Source organism: Mastacembelus armatus, chromosome 16, assembly GCF_900324485.2.
Source record: "Mastacembelus armatus chromosome 16, fMasArm1.2, whole genome shotgun sequence".
Taxonomy (NCBI): domain Eukaryota; kingdom Metazoa; phylum Chordata; class Actinopteri; order Synbranchiformes; family Mastacembelidae; genus Mastacembelus; species Mastacembelus armatus.
Window position 1 is genome coordinate 23,663,130 of NC_046648.1, and position 18,528 is coordinate 23,681,657.

The following is an 18,528-nucleotide window of genomic DNA, read 5'->3' on the forward strand; positions in this document are numbered from 1 at the left end:
ACATTAAGTTTGGGAGAAAGAAAGAAGCTCATTGGCAGCTTATTTCCCAGAGACTAAGATCTTTACAGTTATTCCCCCTGGGACCAAATAAAAAAACTGCATGATCTTCAGAGAGGATGATTACAGATATGCAGCTTTAAAACTTGTTTGTGTAATTGCACTAGTTCCACAAGCACTAGCACCAAGCACATGGCCTCCAACCTCCACATCGCCAGCAGTGAGGAACAAGCAGAAGGGAAGCCAAGCCCCAGCGACCTCCCCATGGACACTCTGCCCACACCAGAGGCCGCTAACGAGCCCTCCACTATTGCAACTGAGCCTCAGGAGAAGGAGAAAGCCAAAAAGACTAAGAACAACAAAGGGGCCAAACTGGATGTGCCCCAGGGAAACGCACTCCCAGAGTCCTCGCCTCCAAGTGATGGGCTGGAGAATCCGGGTCCTTTACTCAACAACAAAAGAAACAGCTTCAGGCAGCAGTACGCCAAGCTGCCCACCAACCTGCCCATGCGCAGCGCCGCCTGCTCTATTCTGTGAGAGGAAGGTTGGAGGGTGAGGAGACAACGCCAACGTGTGAACGGTGCGATACTGAAAACATCATTTAAGTTTCACCAGGGGCAAGACAAAGCAGGCATCTCGTTTTCAACATACATACTGAAGAGCTGCATTTTAACTCATTTTGAATGCCATGTCCTGTCCAGGGAGACATATAGGGTTTTGTGATAATTTGAGTTAAAACAAAGAAGTGAAAACCAACACTTGTAAACAATTCCTACTATTGTCTACTTGCACAAAGGTTGTGCTCCAAATGCTTGATAATTGGGTGTCCTTATTGCTTAATAAACACTCAATGGCTGTACTCAGTCTATGTGTTTACGTTTTTAAGAAAATGCCTGCCTGCCGTTCCTTTGTTTGATCGATGTAATTAATGCATCATAGCTCGTATAAAAAGTGGGAAAGTTCTTAAATCGCCATATTGAACACTGAAAATATACGGGTTGTACAGCAGGATTCATTGTGTCGACTGCTCGGGAAATAATAAAAACAAGGAAATAAGTAAAATGGCATTGTAAACACAACAGATACATGGAGAAACAGAACTCAAAAATATACTATAGGAAATGACAGCCATGACAATGAGTTACTTTGCATTTTCTTTATGCTATTTGCTGTATTATTTGACAGCCATTCATGAAATCGGCGTTATAATGGCTGAAGGATAAATGACCGGATGTTTTGAAAACTTTTTTTGTGACTGGGCTTACACAGTTTGAACTAAATTAACCATAGGGGAAAAAAAAACTAATTCTCCAGATGCTTCATTTAATAGAAGATGTACATCAGATTGTATTTGTTTAAAGTAGGCATATGGCTAGGCCTGCACAAGACTGTCTTAAAGAGGTCAGGTTATACTCTCAATGTAACTGACCCCATTGGTTCCACTGTATTATGGTATTTATTTATATAAAACTGTATGTACAGTCACTAAAATGTTCAAGTTTTTATTCCGTGGAAATCTTCACACTGATAAATAGGCCTGCCAGCCGCAATGAATGTTCACCTGTGTTTGGTTTGCAGCTGGTGTGACCTTATTTTGAGGTAAAAGAAAAAACATGTTTATGTGCCCCAGAGATACGTGCCAAACAACGCTGTTTCTTCAAATTTAAATTCAAGTTTCAAAATGTTGGCAGACAAACCTATAGTATGTGACTGTGTGATGAGTATGTCTTGTTTAGTCCAATTAGCAATCCAAAACCCCAAGCTGTTTACTATACAATCACGAGAACAAAAAGAAAAGCAGCACACCTGAGAGGCTCGAATTTCAAATCAATCCAAATTATTTTTCTGGTGATGGACTAATTATCTGACCACAGTGCAGCACCACATCTGAATACATAAATGAAGGGAAAGCATCACACTGTGAGTTACAGCAGCACACACAATTCCACAGAACTGCAGATGATGTGGGTCAGTGTCATCTGTGACACCGTCATGCCTTTTAACAACCACTGGTTAGCATGAGGTTAATGTATAAATGAATGTGTAATAAATCAGACACTGAGAACAGCTAGAAGAGTTAGTCTCTGGGTCCCTGGATGGTTCTTTATCACTAAAAACAAATGAGATTGAAGGGTTTTATATATGATCATGTCATATGGAGAAAGTGAACCCCTGTTAACTGCAGGCTGATGAAATTGAATCTCTGAACTCGCCTACAGCGGCATGTGTTCACCTCAATCTCTGTTCACCATCTATCTTGTAACCATGTGAGCGGAAAAACAGCAAAAGCACAGAAATCACCTAAGCTGACTAAATCCTCCAACCAATTCACGCTCCAAATCTTCAGGCGCAGCTCCCTGACCTTGGTGGTTATGAGGTCAGTTATTCCTGTCTTAGTCATTTGGTGATAACACACTGCTATTATGTGACAGACGGTAAAAGTGTGTAAGGTTAGAGACTGGAAGGTCCGTGTGAGCCTTTAATGAAAGATAAGTGGCACAATTGAAGTTCCTCTTATTATCTCATAACCAAAAGAGGTAAGTGCGTAGGATATATACAGGTAAGATCTCATTTCAAGGCGAGTGAGTTCCTTCACACACAAACACACACACGCACACAAACACACACAAACACACACAATGCCCTCTCATATGCACAAACACATAGAAACATGCACGCTCTCACATAGATATGCAGCTGAATGCTCCCTGCTGATGTTTCCTTGTGAGATGTCATTACACGATAAAGAGGAAGCCATCAGGAAACCGCTTAAGCACTACTTCCTGTCTGTTGCCACGGTGACAGACCTCATTCTGCAGTTTTGAAGTTTACCATGTTTTTACTCGAGTTAATTTCTTGCAGAAGGGCTGAGTGGGAAGCTAAACAAAGGAGCAGGTGTGCTTCACTCTCCACCGCACTCTGGTGGGCTGGTTCCCTGCGCAGGCACACCCTAGTCCAGCTGGGTCTCAACTTGACCTTCAACCCCCCACATCTGACAACAATTAACATTTGCAAGTGTTCATTGGACGGGTCTTTCTGAACGGCCTGAGCCTCAGCCAGCAGTCCTTCCGCACAGCTGGTTGCTATTCAGATAAACTTACAGATAAACACGGAGCCTTAGAATGAGTGGACACTTCCTGATTCTCAATGAATCGTTGAGTTCGTGACTTCAGACCGACATGTTTGCTGTGCTTGCTAAGATTGATTGGTCTGCAATGCCAGGCTCAATATATTGGTCATATTGGGTTGTATCATATACTCTCCCCAGCTACGCTTACATTTCACTCACTCAGATAAGACTTTAAAAGGTTGACAAGTTTTATGGCAACCAGCTCAAACAAAGCTTCATTCACAAGATTGATATTGGCCTTCAGATTTTATTAGCCTGTGCTGTGACTACAATGAAACTCGCCGCTCCAAGGGGAATTATTTTATGAAGTGTATTTTCTACCATGATACATTATTTATCAGGGGACAAAGTGCAGTAAATTACACCGTTATGATGGAAATGTGCCATATTTTGCCAGTTCCTTATGTTTGTCATTGCAAACAACAAATAAGTTAATTATCATTTCTTTAGGACTGGGCTTAAAAAAAAAAAAAAAAAAAGACACTGTAATTATTAAAAAACAAAAAAAAGGCTGACAGCAGTCATAAAAATGTAAAAACACAAAGACACTACTGTAACTTTACAATCACAGATGAGACTGAATCCTCATAGCACAACAAATCCACAGACCAGATTACGAAGCACCAAAATGTTGGTGAAGATGTAAGTAGTGAGCTGGGGCTGTGTGCACACACTCCTGGCCAGTCACCATTGTGACTCCACATTGACTAAAAGGTACATGAGGAAGTGCGTGGTGCTCAACTGCACCGACAGGAGCCACATTCCAGCAACAGCGAATATAAAAAAGGGTTAAGCTGCTCCCCTTTCAACTGGCTGCATCACTGGATTATTGCTAAATTCTTTCTGGGGTTTTCACTTGTCAGAGCAAACAGAGGCACAATGTCAGCAATACACAGAAGAGCAGGGGGAGGAAGACGGATTCAGAGAGGCCAAAATGTGATGAGTGAGGGCAAGAGAAAAACTGTGTTTTGAAGTTTTGAATTTGAATTTCAGAGGGAAACACAAGATAGGTTAGAGAGCGAGCGAGAGAGAGAGAGAGAGAGAGAGAGAGAGAGAGAGAGAGAGAGAGACTGAGGGGTGTGTCATAGTAATTTAGTTCCTCAAGGAAGTACAACTCATACTATCTTAAGACAGGGTGGCCAGCACTGACAGGAGCTCTGCAGGAGGGCTGTTTTTTTTTTTTTTCAGTTTTGGCTCTGCTGATGATGAAGATGAAGGGAACTGTGTAAATCAACCGGCCGGTGCTATCAACCTGAGACTCAGAGCAGAGTGAGAGAGATATCTGACAGAGACAAGGAGGGAGGGGGACTCGGCACACACACACACACACAGGTAAGATACTTCTACATGTAAAAATCCTGTGGGCCCAAGTTAGTGTTATGTTTCTTTATGTTAGAGAATGAGGAGTATTTATTGTTAGCACCCAGCAGAGGCAGGCTGAGTGCAGGTTTAACTGGAACACATTCTCTGTGACTCTCCACTTCCCCATCTAGAGCACGAGTAGGGAGATATGCATGTACACTCGCAGTCATGCTGGAACAAGTACAGTGACATGCACAGATCTAGAGCTCTCAGTTTTGTTTGCACAGGCTCGGAGTTGCTCAACTCAGACCTAGAGACAGTGGACTTTCCCTTCTTCACTGGCCTATTTTGACTAACTGTGAAAGGTTGCGATGTCACTCGGACTGCGGTGCAGTCGAAGGGGACAGATACAAGCTGTGGGCCACTGACAGATGATGACACCCTGCCGTTTAGCCAACTGCTGCGTGTTTCGCTTCCCTTTTGAGGCATCGCAGATGGGTGGCAGGCTTGAGCAATGACAATTCAGAAGAGTTGTGCAATGTTGAAAAAAAAACTGCAATATGTGCGTTTTGAGGATTTCAAAATGTTTTTTTGTCCGATTTGTCGCATTAAGAAGGCCACTGAAAAGCTAAATAGGAAACTGACTTCACTGCGTAAAGGATATAATGAATTAACGCAAATAGACACTGCACAAGAGGTTAAAGTGACAAACAAGCTCTACACATCTCACCCTACAGCTAAAACTGCTCACACGCAACGGAAATGACATTTCATCCTGGTACAATACTCATTTTGCACAGAACACTGCTCTGTAAGGACACAGAAATCCTGCAGTTATTGTCTTATCTGTGGTTTATCACAAAGAAAAAATAATACAACCGTCTTCATATCTGTGCGCTGACCTTGTTTTCATTTGATTGACTGGTATCACTTTTGTTTGTGTGTGTTTTTTTTCTGGAGCTTTCTCGTTGTTCAATCTGATCAAAGGAAGAGTGCAGCTAGAGGAGACCTAACCCTCTCCTCTCTGTCTCACCAGCTACTGCTCTCTAATAACACTGCAGGGCACATTTTCATTGGCTGAGACAAAACGGGCCTTATGAATCCATCTCTATGTCCAGGGAGAGGATTTATCTCCATGCACAAAAACACTGAAAAGCACAAAAATGAATTATTGGAAATTCCAGAACAACCAGAAACTAGATTTACACAAAAATGCACAGCCAACCACATGTGCACATGTTCATACATGCACACAAACACCAAGGCTCAATGATGGAGTCGTCTGAGGAATGCTAAATATTTACCTCTCCAGCCTGCCTGGATGGCTCCACCCATTGTCACTCACTGTGACTGTCCATTAACCTAATGTTTAAAGATTCCTCACTGCCCAGCTCTTAGTGTAACATATATTCTACTGAAAATAAATGAAAATCTACTCTGATATCTCTGCCTCACTCTGCTAGTTTTCATTTTATTCTCCCAGCGGTACTAGTTCTTAGAGAATACAGGTGCTTGGCAATTTCAGTAGGTATCCAGGAAGGAAACAAACACTTGAACATGTAATGCAGTCACTCCCTGGTGGATGTCAACAACAAACCGAGGCTTAAAGGCCCTCTTCAATCTATCTGTCCCAGGAATGCTCAACATTGAAAGCATCCTTGATGTGACTGATTGAACTACATATATTACAGAGAAGTGGTTTTGTGGCAATGTGCTGCTGTAACACACAGAAATGTTTCAGTGCACTCCAAAAAGCCTCAGACCCTGACAGATCAGCATAAAATAAACAAGGTAGATGCACAACAAGCCAAACAACGAACGGTCTCCAGCTGCAGGAGTTACAATTCACTATGTGGAATTCTGGCTGATGACTAGACACTGTGCATGTCCCTCAAATCCCTGTAGTCTTTTTAGCAAATAAATGAGATTGAAGCATGGATCTGAAATAGCTATCACACTGCGCCACTTCCATTATCACCGTTAAGGGAAATTAATCTAATGAATGTTCTTAAATTCCCCATAGGGAACCCGAAGCTTTTGTAACGAAGTGAGCCATTATAATTGTGACACTTGTTCCAAATGAATAGTTGCACATGTAAAAATGAATTTAGTGAGTTATCGTACAAAAGTTTATTTGTTATGGATGCTGCAGCTGGGACTGGGGTGAACGCTGGGGATGGTGGGAGTCACAGCAAGCTTATTAGCATCATATGACTGCTAATGTGGCTAGGTCACTTTTTCATTTATTAGAGATATTAAGTGGTTTGCTCATAATCCCGACAGTGCATCACTGAAAGAAGTCTAATAAGCACAAGCAGGCATGAAAGAAACACATTACAGCCACCATCAGGCAGTCATTAAACTAGCTGTTTATGGACAGTATGCTGCTGCTAATGCTCAGGCAGTCTCAAGAGTGGAGAGGCCCTTGTTTCAACCAAAGGCAGACCCTGGATCAGTGTTTAAGGTAGCCACTGAGTTCAGGTGCTCACCTCTAGTAATGGCCCCACCACTGATGCAATCTAGACACAGCAGGCATGGGCCTGCCTCAGCTATGCAGCCTAGCTATTCCTTTCAAATACCTGTCCACACAAGCCAGCAGTGGGATTGAGTGCACAGAGTTCCACCGACTGATCTTCAGGAACTGTTCAATTTCAGGCCAGTTTGCACACTCCAGGCAAATATGAGGCAGAGCGACACAGGAAGTAGGAGAGGATACACAGCTGTCTCAGCAGCACTGATGCATGCTAAAGAGACTGTGTGAATCTTGTGGTTCTGTCTTACTGGTTGCTAACACTTTGAATTAAGGTGAAGTGGGAGTTAAGTATTTTAAAAAAAGACTTGTTTGTGGGATTAGCGATATATCTGGGTATTGTCCCAGACCCCTTTGAGCTTTTTGCTATTTCGATAATGTGGAAATTTAGTTAATTTGTTTGCTTCCCCTTTGTAATAAAATCAGCTAAATAAAATGTAACTGTAGCTTTTTTTTATGAATTATACCTTGAAAATCTAAAAAACATCATGATAGACATTAGGGCAAAATAAATGGAATTAAAACGGAAATTAATTCTATCTGTGTTGACAATCAAAGACAAACATTGGATCTACAAATTTGCTTCATAGTGTGGTGTACACATGCTGATGACCTCCCCGAGGTGTTGGACGTGATGGATACTAGGTGTGGTTAAAACCTCAGTAGAGACATTAAAAGCCTCTGTGGAGGCTCTTCCATGGTACTTGTCCCTTTCGGCATCAAATGTATGTGTGAGATAAACAAACACTGCAACTATCACTATATAAAAGCAGTGTTTCTCATTAGACGAAACACTATTCGTAGTGATTGTTCATTTAGCATCATAGGGATATCTGGTTTTATTTTTCTACATAAACATGTAAACAATTGTTAATAATAGTGACACTGAAATGGACTTGAAACGTTAATTGTCAGGACAGATGACAATTTGAAGGTCACAGAGTCACAGTAATGACTGAAGAGTTGCCAGTTCAAACCCCCAGATGATCTGGGAAATTTGGAAAGGAAAGGTGAGCATGTGTTGTCATCCCACACCTCCATAACAACTAATGGTTTGCCCTTGAACGTTGCATGTAAGCTTCACTGACTGTCCGCTGAAGCTGCTCATTGTCTGGCAGTAAAACACTGAAGTTATGCAGAACGGCTGCCAAGAGTGAGCATGTTTGTCAAATATCTACAAGCACTCTTAGCACTTTCCCTCACATCAAGTAGAAGCTATGTACCTTAGTTTTTCTTCAGCTCCTGAAGCTTTTGATTAGTTGTGATCTTGTGTTAGGCATAGACAGTAACAGGGGATCCTCCATAGCTGTGTAAAATACAAAGTTTTGTCATGTCACCAGTCAACACAGTAGAGTTGAAAAGCTTATTTATAAAAGTTCAAGCCTTTGTGACTATTATGTGGAATTCACAGTTGCTGTGTTGGATGAGTTAGGGGCAGTGTGCCCAAATGTTCTCACTCCCACCACAAATTGGCCACATTTACTTCTGGTAACTGTCATGATTTAAATACTCTCAAGCTGAGTAGAAAAAGGTTTATTTGGTCATATGGCCCAAATATTACTTCCATTATTGTCAATAAAATGCAAACTACTTTTCTTTTTTACACTAAATTCAGGCAAATATGGATGCCTTCAGTGCAAAGGACATGGCCTTGAAGGCACAGAAGAAGATCCTCAGCAGCATGGCCACCAAAAGCTCTGTGCAAATGTTCATCGACGACACCACTAGTGAGATCCTCGATGAACTGTACAGTGTCTCCAAACAGTACTCCGGAAATAAATCCGAGGCTCAGAAAGTCATAAAAGACCTGATCAAGATAGCAGTGAAGATCGGCGTGTTGTTCAGAAACAACCGTTTCAACACAGAAGAGCTGGCAGTGGCGCAAGAATTTAAGAAGAAGCTGCACCAGGGGGCCATGACCGCTATCAGCTTCTACGAGGTATGTTTCCACATAATAGATTTCATGTCCACACTATGTTTTGGGTTTAGAACCCAAGGTTTAAGAACCTCACAACATCCAGTGATGTGAAATAAATGTAATTTTCTGTCAGGATTTCTTTTTTCCAATTTAACAAAGCAAAACAAATAAATCACACTGGAATAAGTAAAGCAGCAAACTAACTGTTCAGGGACAAAATGTCCACTTTATTTCATTAAAACAGACGCTATCAACACAAATCAGTACACCATGAGCATTTAGTGTCTCTATGCTGCTCAAGAACCAACTTGTACTGCATGTAGCTGACACTAGCTATTAAAATGTTTAATTGGTTCATTTAATTCAACTACACATTCAGTAAGCTTTATGTAACTGCCCGCTGCCATCAAAAATAAAAAGCTTGGTCTCACACTCTGATCTTATATTAACGTTAAAATTACAACTTCAAGAAAGGCTGTCGTCATGAAAACATTGAAAAACTGCATTTATTTCATGTTTTACTCGTTTAATTTGAAAGGACTTGCAGATATCCTGATATAATATTGAATCAGGCCATAAATCATGACTTTCCTTCTCCATGTCGTACATTTACTTATGCTTTGCACGGTCATAAATCCCAAATGATGTAAAATATCACACCTGGGTCAGATTTCTAACAAATGTTTATACGTAAATATGTCTTGACTGATCCAGGTGGACTTTACCTTTGACAAGACAGTGATGGAAGAAATCCTCACCAGCTGCAGGGATCTGCTGCTGAAACTGGTCAATGCCCACCTCACCCCTAAATCCCATGGTCGCATCAATCATGTCTTCAACCATTACTCTGACCCAGACCTCTTGACCAAACTGTACGACCCCAGTGGCCCATTCCGATCCAACCTCACCAAGATCTGCAAAGGACTCAACAAACTGCTAGAGGATGGGACAATATGACAGAAACGACAACAGAGGTCAGGCAGACACTGGGAGATCTACAAGCAGACTCACCTAAGACTGAACTGTTGGACAAAAAGTGTTTTTTCTGCTGCTGAGGACAGGCAGCAGAGGACAAGTGATCTGAGAACAAAACTGCTATCCCATTGTTCTCAAAGAACATAGGATAAAAATAAAGTTGATTACGTCATTCATCTTTTTTTTTTTTATGTTTATAGGTGAACTATACTGTGTAATTGTACTATATAGCCTTATTGTCTATTCAGACAACATTCACAGAAACCAAACTTGAATATTAACTGGTGTATACTAGTCTATCTGCCATTTTAATAGATTTTAAAATGTCATTCAGTGTTTAATATATGAGACCTTGAAATGTTTGATTCAGAACTACTGATATTATAGATTTTTGAGGGGAGGAGTTGAAAGGCTGGACAGATTGCATAAAGAGAACAATCAGGGAACAATGCAACTGCAATACATCACTGCCATCTGGTGGTCAAAATGATGCATTGACTTCATGTACGGTATTTACCAACGGGTCAGAAAACAATGCAGCCAATAATAAAAGCAAATATTATATGGTGGACGTGATTTTTCAGGTTCAAAACAGGTTTAAACACATCAACAAAAACACTGACTCCAACGCTGTTGTTTCCAGAAACTTGAATGTTAATCCCATAATTTGTGTTTTTCTGAGAAAGGATCACATTCATAAGCTGACATTTAGACAGGTGTTACTCGTTGGTTTTACATTATCATGCTGAATATCAACAAAGGGAAGTCGAGCATGATTGGCTGTTCCGACTTATGCAATAGTCAAAGATTTGCCATTTAGAGAGTGTAAACAATGATTTGTGTAGGCAACAACGTGGAGAATATTCATGACAAAGCTGTTTTTAAAGATCAAGTGCTAACGACAGTGAAGTTAGCTTTGTTACCCCATTGAAACAGTAGTGTGGACATAGATTTAGACCTGAAATCACATGGGATCAATGGCTTTATTTTAAAATACAAAACATCAGTGAACTCAAATATAATTCTGTAACAAAGAATACAAATATTTCTGTCAAGAAATAAAGCTTCATCTTCATTAGACTTTAAATTCTTCAGCAGTTACAGACTGGTTTAGATACTATATGTACCGTGGCTAAAGGTTTTAGTTATAACTTGGCCAACTTTGTATTTTCAGCCTGTGAGGTAGCATTACACACAAACCATGTGTTGACATGGCTATATGAGAAGTCATATGACCAAATCAACAAGTGGCTGTAAATTCTTTAAATGTCACTATCCTGCATGTGACAACACATCTAACAATGCTATGGGCCATATAGAACTTGGAATAATTCACTGTATGCCTCAACAAATAAATAAGGAGACTACAAAAGTGCAATGGTCACTTAAGCAGACTTGTTAAGAGACACTGTAATTTCCCAATTACAAGGTCTATAATGAATGGCATTATGAAAACACATTTAAGTTTCAAGTCTATACAACTGCAGGCTGATCATAGAGGCTTTGCTCTTTTATCTCTAGTGCTCTATTATCTGTGAGGCCAAACCCTGCAACATGGCTGTCTTTAATGTCCAGAGTGAGCAGAAATTTGTCACAGTTCAAAGATCTCATCTTCCTTATCTCTCAGTTTCTTGGTGAGTTTGGTGATAGTGAGGGGTACTGCCCCATGTGCTGCCTGCTGTCTGCTAGAAGATGAAATGACACTCTGTGACCTTGTAAGAGGCTGCAAGTCTGATATCCTGCTGCCGCAAGCTGCTTCTAGGGCGGCTACCCTGTGAAGAATAAACAGATGAGAAGATACAGTAGGTCTCACTGCTGATATGATTCACACAAACAGCCTGTGTTCATCTTCGGAAGCTTTGACTGACTACTTCTCACTGTGATGAACTTCTGTCACATGACTTCTGTTCAAAGACCAAAGCAGAATCATATTTACATACAAACAATATTTGCTATTAAATTAGGTTCTAATGGCAACTTTCAGAAGAAAAGCAGGAAGTGGTTGCCAAGAGCAGCCAACCAGGGAGAATGATGGGTACATTGTTTGATTTGTAGAACTAGGACCAGTTGCTAAAAAAAAAATAATAATAATAATTCAGAGAAAGTGTTGTACAGTACAAGGGATTGGCACTGTCTAATGATCTAATGAGCGCTGTAAGACAAACTGTCTATATAAACATAAGCAAAACAAAGTAGAAAAGCTATGGGGGTTTGTTCTCTAGTGGAAATTACAGACTGATGTCTAGAAAGGCTTTAGCAGATCAGTGTGGTGAAAAGAAAACAAAAAAAAGGATAAGCAGCACGAGCATGTATTTGGGGCCGACATTAAAATAAAGACAAGAATTGTTGTACAAAAACAAAAAGACTGCGACTGAGCAACTAGTATAAACACATAAGCAGCGACAGCCTTACAGACGTACCTCATCTCTGCTTCCTGGCATCCGCTGAAAGCAGCCTGCTTGGACTGGCTTATTAAGTCATCCAACCTTTTCAAGAAGTCCACTGGGGTAAGGTCTGACAATCTTTCCTTGCCATTGTCTCGTTTCTTCTCAGGGAAACTCTCTGTGCACCCATTTTGAGCGTGATCACAGCCAGCATTGGCTTTGTCAGTGTCCTCTTCAGCCAAATCTACCCAGTTACTGCACTCATCCAAGTCTGACAGCACAGGGATTGACAAGGAGTTCTTTAGGAATATTGAATCGTTGGTGTACAGCCTGTTTGCTCTTTTGATTTGCTCCATCTGTAAGAGAAATAGCTTGTCAGCCTTTTCTTACTTACACCTAAGAGGTCAGTTGAAACTTGTTACTGTATTTGACTAATACCACACAGAGGATAGCAGTCCAGGTCAGTTATTCATGCATTGAGGTTTAGATTAGACATCTTCAGCATGCAAACAGGTAAGAATGGACTAAAGAACTGGATTAAAGAGTCATAACCAAGATGAAAACAGTATTAATGTAACATCCAACAGCACACAGGACAAAGACAACAAGATAAACGTTACTAAAAATAAAGAATTAAATATTAGGGTAACCGTTGATTATCACTAGTTAGTTTAGTTTTAGTTTTTAGGTTATCAAACATATGAAACACTTACACACTTAACTGGTTTAAAATGACAACAATAGCCACAGGGCTAACTGTTAAAAGCTAAGAGGTTCATACTTACAGACACTCCGTATTTCAAGGCCAGGCCCTGTAGTGTGTCTCCCGGCTCAATTTTATGTTCAATGGGTCTCTGGCGAACCGGAGACAGCGGAGACCGGACCAAACTGCCGTAAGATTTCGTGCGGCTCCCGCGGAGCAGGCCGTTCCTCCCGGGTGGCAAAGGTGAGCTCTCCCCGGACATGATCGTGATTAAATCCACTTAGCCAGCGTTAAGTTCGGTAACCGACCAAGCGGTGGTGAAGTGCGGTTACCAGCAAATGTTCATTTTATTCTCACCATGAAACAAACACTGATTATTTCACTTTTGTTGAAGCAACAAACTACCAGCTTAGCTAGCCTGCTAGCTAACTAAGCTATTACGACTTTACGACTTACGCTCGCTTGTTTCCTCGAAGTGTAAAACTGTGACTGTGTTAGTGTTCTGTTGGTAACTGTGGGACTTTGACAACCAGCGAAGATAATTACTTACTTGGCAATAAGTGTGACCTACCTGAGCTTTCTGAAAAGTTGACGATTAACGTCAGTTTGTTTTTTTTTTGTTACGTCTCCCAGCGTCAGCTGTTCGGTGCCTAATGTTGCCATGGCTGCCGGGCTCAGTCCCATGATCCCTCAGCGGCGCTGCGTTCACGACGATTGGAATTCCGACGCAATTGGAAGGCTTATATAGTCTATGGGTTGAAACAAAAGTAATAGTTTGCTTTGTCGTATAGTATTTTAAGGACGTCTGCATAAAGCTATATTACGATCATTGACTAATAAACACACTTGACAGACATGTAGTGTATTTGGAATATATATTGGAGTTAAAGTTTTAGGATGCATCCCAGATATTCAAATCAAGCAAATGTAGAATTCAATAAGAGGCTGAGATTGGGGGTTGTGTGGAGTTTGCACATTAACAAATTCAATAAAAAATCAGTTGGCACGACTAGTCCTTGTGGTCAAACAACTTAATTAGAAACCTAACAAACGCTGAATGCTATTTTAAACATGACACTCACATTTCCCAGCTACTATGAACACAACATTGCTATCAAGCATTCGCTCGATGCTGTCGTGAAGTAGCTTGTTAGCCCTAAAACTGTTTACTGTTTACAGACCTCTGTTTGAAGATTATCAGCAGTATTATGTCTTTTAAAAGAGAAGGCGATGACAAGAGTCAGCTGAATATCCTGAAGGTAGTGGTTTGTTCATTTTATCGCTTGTATGACACTTTAGCAGAGATTGTACGTGTTTGTTATGGTTAGCATCCTGCTAAGTTAGCTAACAAAACATATAACGTTAGTTTGAAATTAAAATTAAATTTGGATTAAATTAAAAATAAACCACAGTAACTTAGTGTTGTTGGCTAACGTTGTCTTGGATTACAGAAACGACGTGTGGCAGATCTTCTGTCTAATTTTATTCCAGAAGATGAAGCGGCTCTTATGAAAAATGGAAGGTGATTTTTTATTTTAAAAGCGATAATATTTTGTGTGTGGAGAAGCAGAATCTTACAACTCGAGGCTCTTAAACATACCAACATTTGAGATAACGTTGAAATCCACCCTGTTCACACTTTGGCTTATAGATACACCTGCCTTGTGTGCCCCTCCCGTCCTATATTTGATACGGTTGATATATTGACAGTCCACAGAAACGGCAAAAGGCATCTAGAAGGTGAGATATAATGCAGACAGTCACTTTTATTTATGAGGTTTACTTTAGTTTAACACTAGCTGTGATAATAAGCAGCTTGTCTCGTATTATTGGTTAACTGTTGTGTAATGTGTGTCTGTGTTAAATGACTTCTGTAGAAATTAAACCTTTCTATTTGACATGTCAGTGTATAAAATAGGATTCTGCAGATTTTGCTCTTGGTGTCATTTCTCATATATTGTCAGATATAATCTGTTTACATCTTGATGTCTTAATGGTGTATTTCATCAGGCTTGAAAGCATTTTATGGCAAGAAAGCAGCACTGAAGCATGAAATTACAAAGAGGCAACATGAAAACCTTGTCCAGGCTGAAGACAGTCGACAGGTTGGTAACTGTTCAGTTGTGTTGAACTTTTGTGAAGTAGACTTTTCAGAATCTCTTGATATATATAGAGTTTAAGAGCCCGGCAACAACACATATGAGTCAGCCTGGTCATTCAGCAGACACAACTAATGTGAATCATCACTGGGGAATAACAATAACAGGAGCTGCACAAACTTGGCCACAAACCACTTGAAACTGTGGATCCATAGTGTTGTCTGTTGTCAAAGGCATTGTGTGGGGTTCCTGTGACTGTCATAAATTACATCCTGCAAACCTATTTAAAGTTCTTGTGTTTTGTGGAAAACGTACGTAAACAACATTTGACAGACTATTTGGTGAAACTGGCTACGGAGTGAGCTCCAGTCTCATCTGAGAAATGTCTACATAAAGCATGTCGCTGTGATTTCAGGAATCCTCCGGTTCAGCACCTTTACTGGCACAAACACGGAAGCTAACACACCATGCTCTTTTAAAGACTGTACCGTATAACAGTTGCCACAGAAAAACAAGGTGAGTGAAATGCATATTTAATATATAGTATGCATGGCCCATAGCTTTGTTGGGTTTACATATACATATCTTTTCAGTCCCAAAATAGAAGCAGTGGAAGACAGAGCTTTAAACCTAAACCTGTTGTTTTTTTAAGCACAAAATCTGAGAAAGGACCAGCAGCCATTGGCTCAGATCCCACTGGAAATACGTGCAACAAAACTCCATCTGAGCCAGAAAAGATATGTCACAAACCTGAAGTATCAAACATTGTACCTGCAACCAGTTCTGGTGTCTTCACAGCAGGTAAAGTCTCTTACAGGAAATCTGTAACTTTTTTGTGACTCAGAATTAGAGAAACCCCAGGCCTGATCATAGCTGTGAGCCTGTTTTGTCTCCTGTACCCAATAAAGAGCCACATCTATCAAAAGATGTTACAGGATTTCAGTCTGCAGTGACGCAGGAGGCAGAACCCATAACAGCCCAGAGGAGGCGAGAGCTGGTGCACTACCTCAAACTGAAAAGGTAGACAACTGTTAGATTTGAGGCTCAGCATTGTCAGCTAAAGTTGTGCATTCTTCGCGTTTAGATGTAAATTCATGGTCTTTTACTATACCAACCCCACAGTCTACAGGCTAATGTCTTGTTTCTTTTAGCGATGGATGGCTACAAGACCGGAGTGGCCAGTGGATTAAAGACGAGAATGTTGAGTTTGATTCAGATGAGGAGGAGCCTCCCTCGCTTTCCCCTCTACCTACAAGTCACTAAGAGGACTAAGAACTGTCAGAAAGATGAACTTCTGTCACAGTGGTTTGAAACAGTCACAGCTCCGTGTGCAAGGACATTTACCAACATTTAATAATAAATCTCATAAAAATAAAAAAAAAAATCTCCTAGTATTTTTATATGAAAATCCTCCTCTATTGAATGTATAAAATTTTTGTTACCACATGGAACATCAAGCAGTCATAACAAGACAGACTGCTTTTACCAAAGGAGCTGTTGATATCTGTGAATACGGAGCCATCATCACAAAGAAGTCTGAAGGACAAAGAGCAGTCAGATGATCAGACAATAAGCCACAGCTGAACACCTGACGATCCCTCGTTGCACAGGACAGCTCTCTACAAATCTGTCTGCACACAACTACGACAGTTACAGAGGGGCAAGGTGAAATCAGGAGCTCGATCTGTAAAGTGGCATAGAGGTTTACAATAAACTCTTCACACACTAGTTTAACCTGTTGCTTTCCTTGTCTGCATCCAAACTGTCTGATTGTGTGACTGCATGTCCGTCTTGCCTCATCTGACTTATTTTCAATTATGACATTTGTGTTTATTCACATACTGGCCCCTTTTCTGAGCTGGTCCTCTTCCCACCTGGACCTGTCACAGCTACAAACTGTGTCAGGATAAAACATATAGGAACATTTGAACTGCTGCTCGGCTGTGACTTTAAACTGTGTCACCAGTATGAGCCTTATGGCTCAGTCATGGCCTCTTCTGGATCAGAAGAATGACACTGAAAGCTGGACACATGACTTTTAGTCTCAATGTCTCTTGACGCCTGCAGAATGAGTGATACTATTTTCATCACCCTTTGTTGTCTGTTTCGCCTCTTTCAACTGAGTTCAGTCACCTCTATCAGGTAGGACTAATCCCAGTGATCTAAACTGTAAATCGGGAGCAGATAGGCAGTACTGGTGCTAATCTGGGCAGAGAAGCCACCAGTTAGCATTCTTCACCGAGCATGCTTGATATAAATTGGTTAATGCTGTCAGGGTCAGTGGGAGGGGGGAGCAGGGACTTAACGTGGGTTAGTTTCTGATGACACTGCTAATATGTGTCGATAGCACACACACTTCATTATTTTGGAGCTCAGTGCGTCACTGCCACATGGGGAAGCACTTAATATGTTGAAGATCTTTCTCACTCGTCATGGAGACATGGCAGTGAAATATAAACACCTGCTAAATGTTTAGAAGACAAATATATCGATGTTTAAATTCTGATGACCTTTCATATCATGTCTGCCCTTTTGGGATGACAAGCTACAGAGTCCTCTGACGCAAATATGACAGGAGAAAATAATAGGAAATAAAAAGGAACACAATCCGGTGAATACATCTGTCACAGAGAGCCTGGCACTGAGTGTCACAGCCCAATGATAGAGCTGTTTCATGATGAATAAATCATCATAAGGAAGAGAAATTGTCCCAATAGAGCAAAAGTAGGTTCAAGAAAATGAGTTGGAGAAGGCAGCAACCTAAGCAATGGTGTCAAAATCCTTAGAGGTTAACAGCTGTTTCTGTTCATAAATCTCTGCGGGTGCACGTGGGCACAACCTCCTTAATGTTGGTTCTTATATTTGGAACAAGGTAACTCAAGCCCGGTGGACTAGGTTACGTTCCCGCTGAGGGTTGGGGGAAGGGGGGTAAAAATAACGCAGGTGCATGAGGGAAGTCAGAGGATCAGGCGAGACTTTGAGGGATTAAACCGCTGCGATTCTTTCATGTGCTGCAGTACAAGTCAAACTGGGGAGAATATTATCACTTTACGTCCTTTATTCACTACGTAGAGGATCCAGCTTTCATAATGTTAGAGTTGTACATGATGGAGCTGTTGAGTCTTAAGAAGCTGCTGCAGAATTAGTGGAAAACGTTTCACTTTTGAGGGACACCCTGTATGTCAGCTAACCCCTAGGTAATTCAGAATGATAGTGTTGCAGGGACAGAACCATTAGATATTATCTTGTTTATTTAGAGTAATATTCATATACCTGATGTAAAATGTCTAAAGTTGTGGAGACAAAATTCAACTTGTCAAATGTTTCCAAAAAATAGTTGAATATATATTTTTATTTAAAGTATTTACACATTGGTTTCTTTTTCCCACAGATAGCACCAATTTGAAAATATATTCATGAATGAATGAAGGGATTAATCTTTTGTTTGGGATGATGTTGGTGATGCACAAACTAAAAGCACAAAAAAGAC

The 18,528-nt window shown here is 40.7% G+C and overlaps 4 protein-coding genes across 5 annotated transcripts in view; 3 read left to right on the plus strand and 1 right to left on the minus strand.

Moving 5' to 3' along the window:
* LOC113136769 (soluble guanylate cyclase 88E-like) overlaps positions 1 to 704 on the plus strand; it is a 140,445-nt gene extending 139,741 nt beyond the window's left edge. Inside the window, exon 18 of the mRNA XM_026317803.1 lies at positions 165 to 704. Within this exon, the coding sequence (XP_026173588.1) occupies positions 165 to 534 (370 nt within the window). The 3' untranslated portion in view covers positions 535 to 704. The remainder of the gene's footprint in view (positions 1 to 164) is intronic.
* Positions 705 to 4,236: 3,532 nt separating this feature from the next.
* On the plus strand, positions 4,237 to 10,416 carry tnfaip8l2b (tumor necrosis factor, alpha-induced protein 8-like 2b). 2 transcript variants are annotated; one of them, XM_026316586.1, is made up of 3 exons: positions 4,237 to 4,459; positions 8,575 to 8,898; positions 9,592 to 10,416. In XM_026316586.1, the coding sequence occupies exons 2-3, from the start codon at positions 8,581 to 8,583 to the stop codon at positions 9,832 to 9,834; spliced, it is 561 nt and encodes a 186-aa protein (XP_026172371.1). In that variant the 5' UTR covers positions 4,237 to 4,459; positions 8,575 to 8,580; the 3' UTR covers positions 9,835 to 10,416. The 2 variants fall into 2 exon arrangements, with proteins under 2 accessions (XP_026172371.1, XP_026172372.1); XM_026316587.1 differs by having other exon boundaries at positions 4,237 to 4,446; positions 8,572 to 8,898.
* Positions 10,417 to 10,821: 405 nt separating this feature from the next.
* Positions 10,822 to 14,041, minus strand: lysmd1 (LysM, putative peptidoglycan-binding, domain containing 1). The gene is made up of 3 exons (XM_026316585.2): positions 13,022 to 14,041; positions 12,273 to 12,592; positions 10,822 to 11,624 (listed from the first exon to the last, which is right to left on the minus strand). The coding sequence occupies exons 1-3, from the start codon at positions 13,199 to 13,201 to the stop codon at positions 11,444 to 11,446; spliced, it is 681 nt and encodes a 226-aa protein (XP_026172370.1). The 5' UTR covers positions 13,202 to 14,041; the 3' UTR covers positions 10,822 to 11,443.
* Positions 14,042 to 14,048: 7 nt separating this feature from the next.
* scnm1 (sodium channel modifier 1) lies at positions 14,049 to 16,772 on the plus strand. Its single transcript, XM_026316584.2, has 8 exons — positions 14,049 to 14,198; positions 14,391 to 14,461; positions 14,591 to 14,679; positions 14,950 to 15,044; positions 15,454 to 15,554; positions 15,691 to 15,839; positions 15,947 to 16,058; positions 16,190 to 16,772. Exons 1-8 carry the CDS (start codon positions 14,148 to 14,150, stop codon positions 16,299 to 16,301), a joined length of 780 nt encoding a protein of 259 aa, XP_026172369.1. The 5' UTR covers positions 14,049 to 14,147; the 3' UTR covers positions 16,302 to 16,772.
* The last annotated feature ends 1,756 nt before the right edge of the window (positions 16,773 to 18,528 follow it).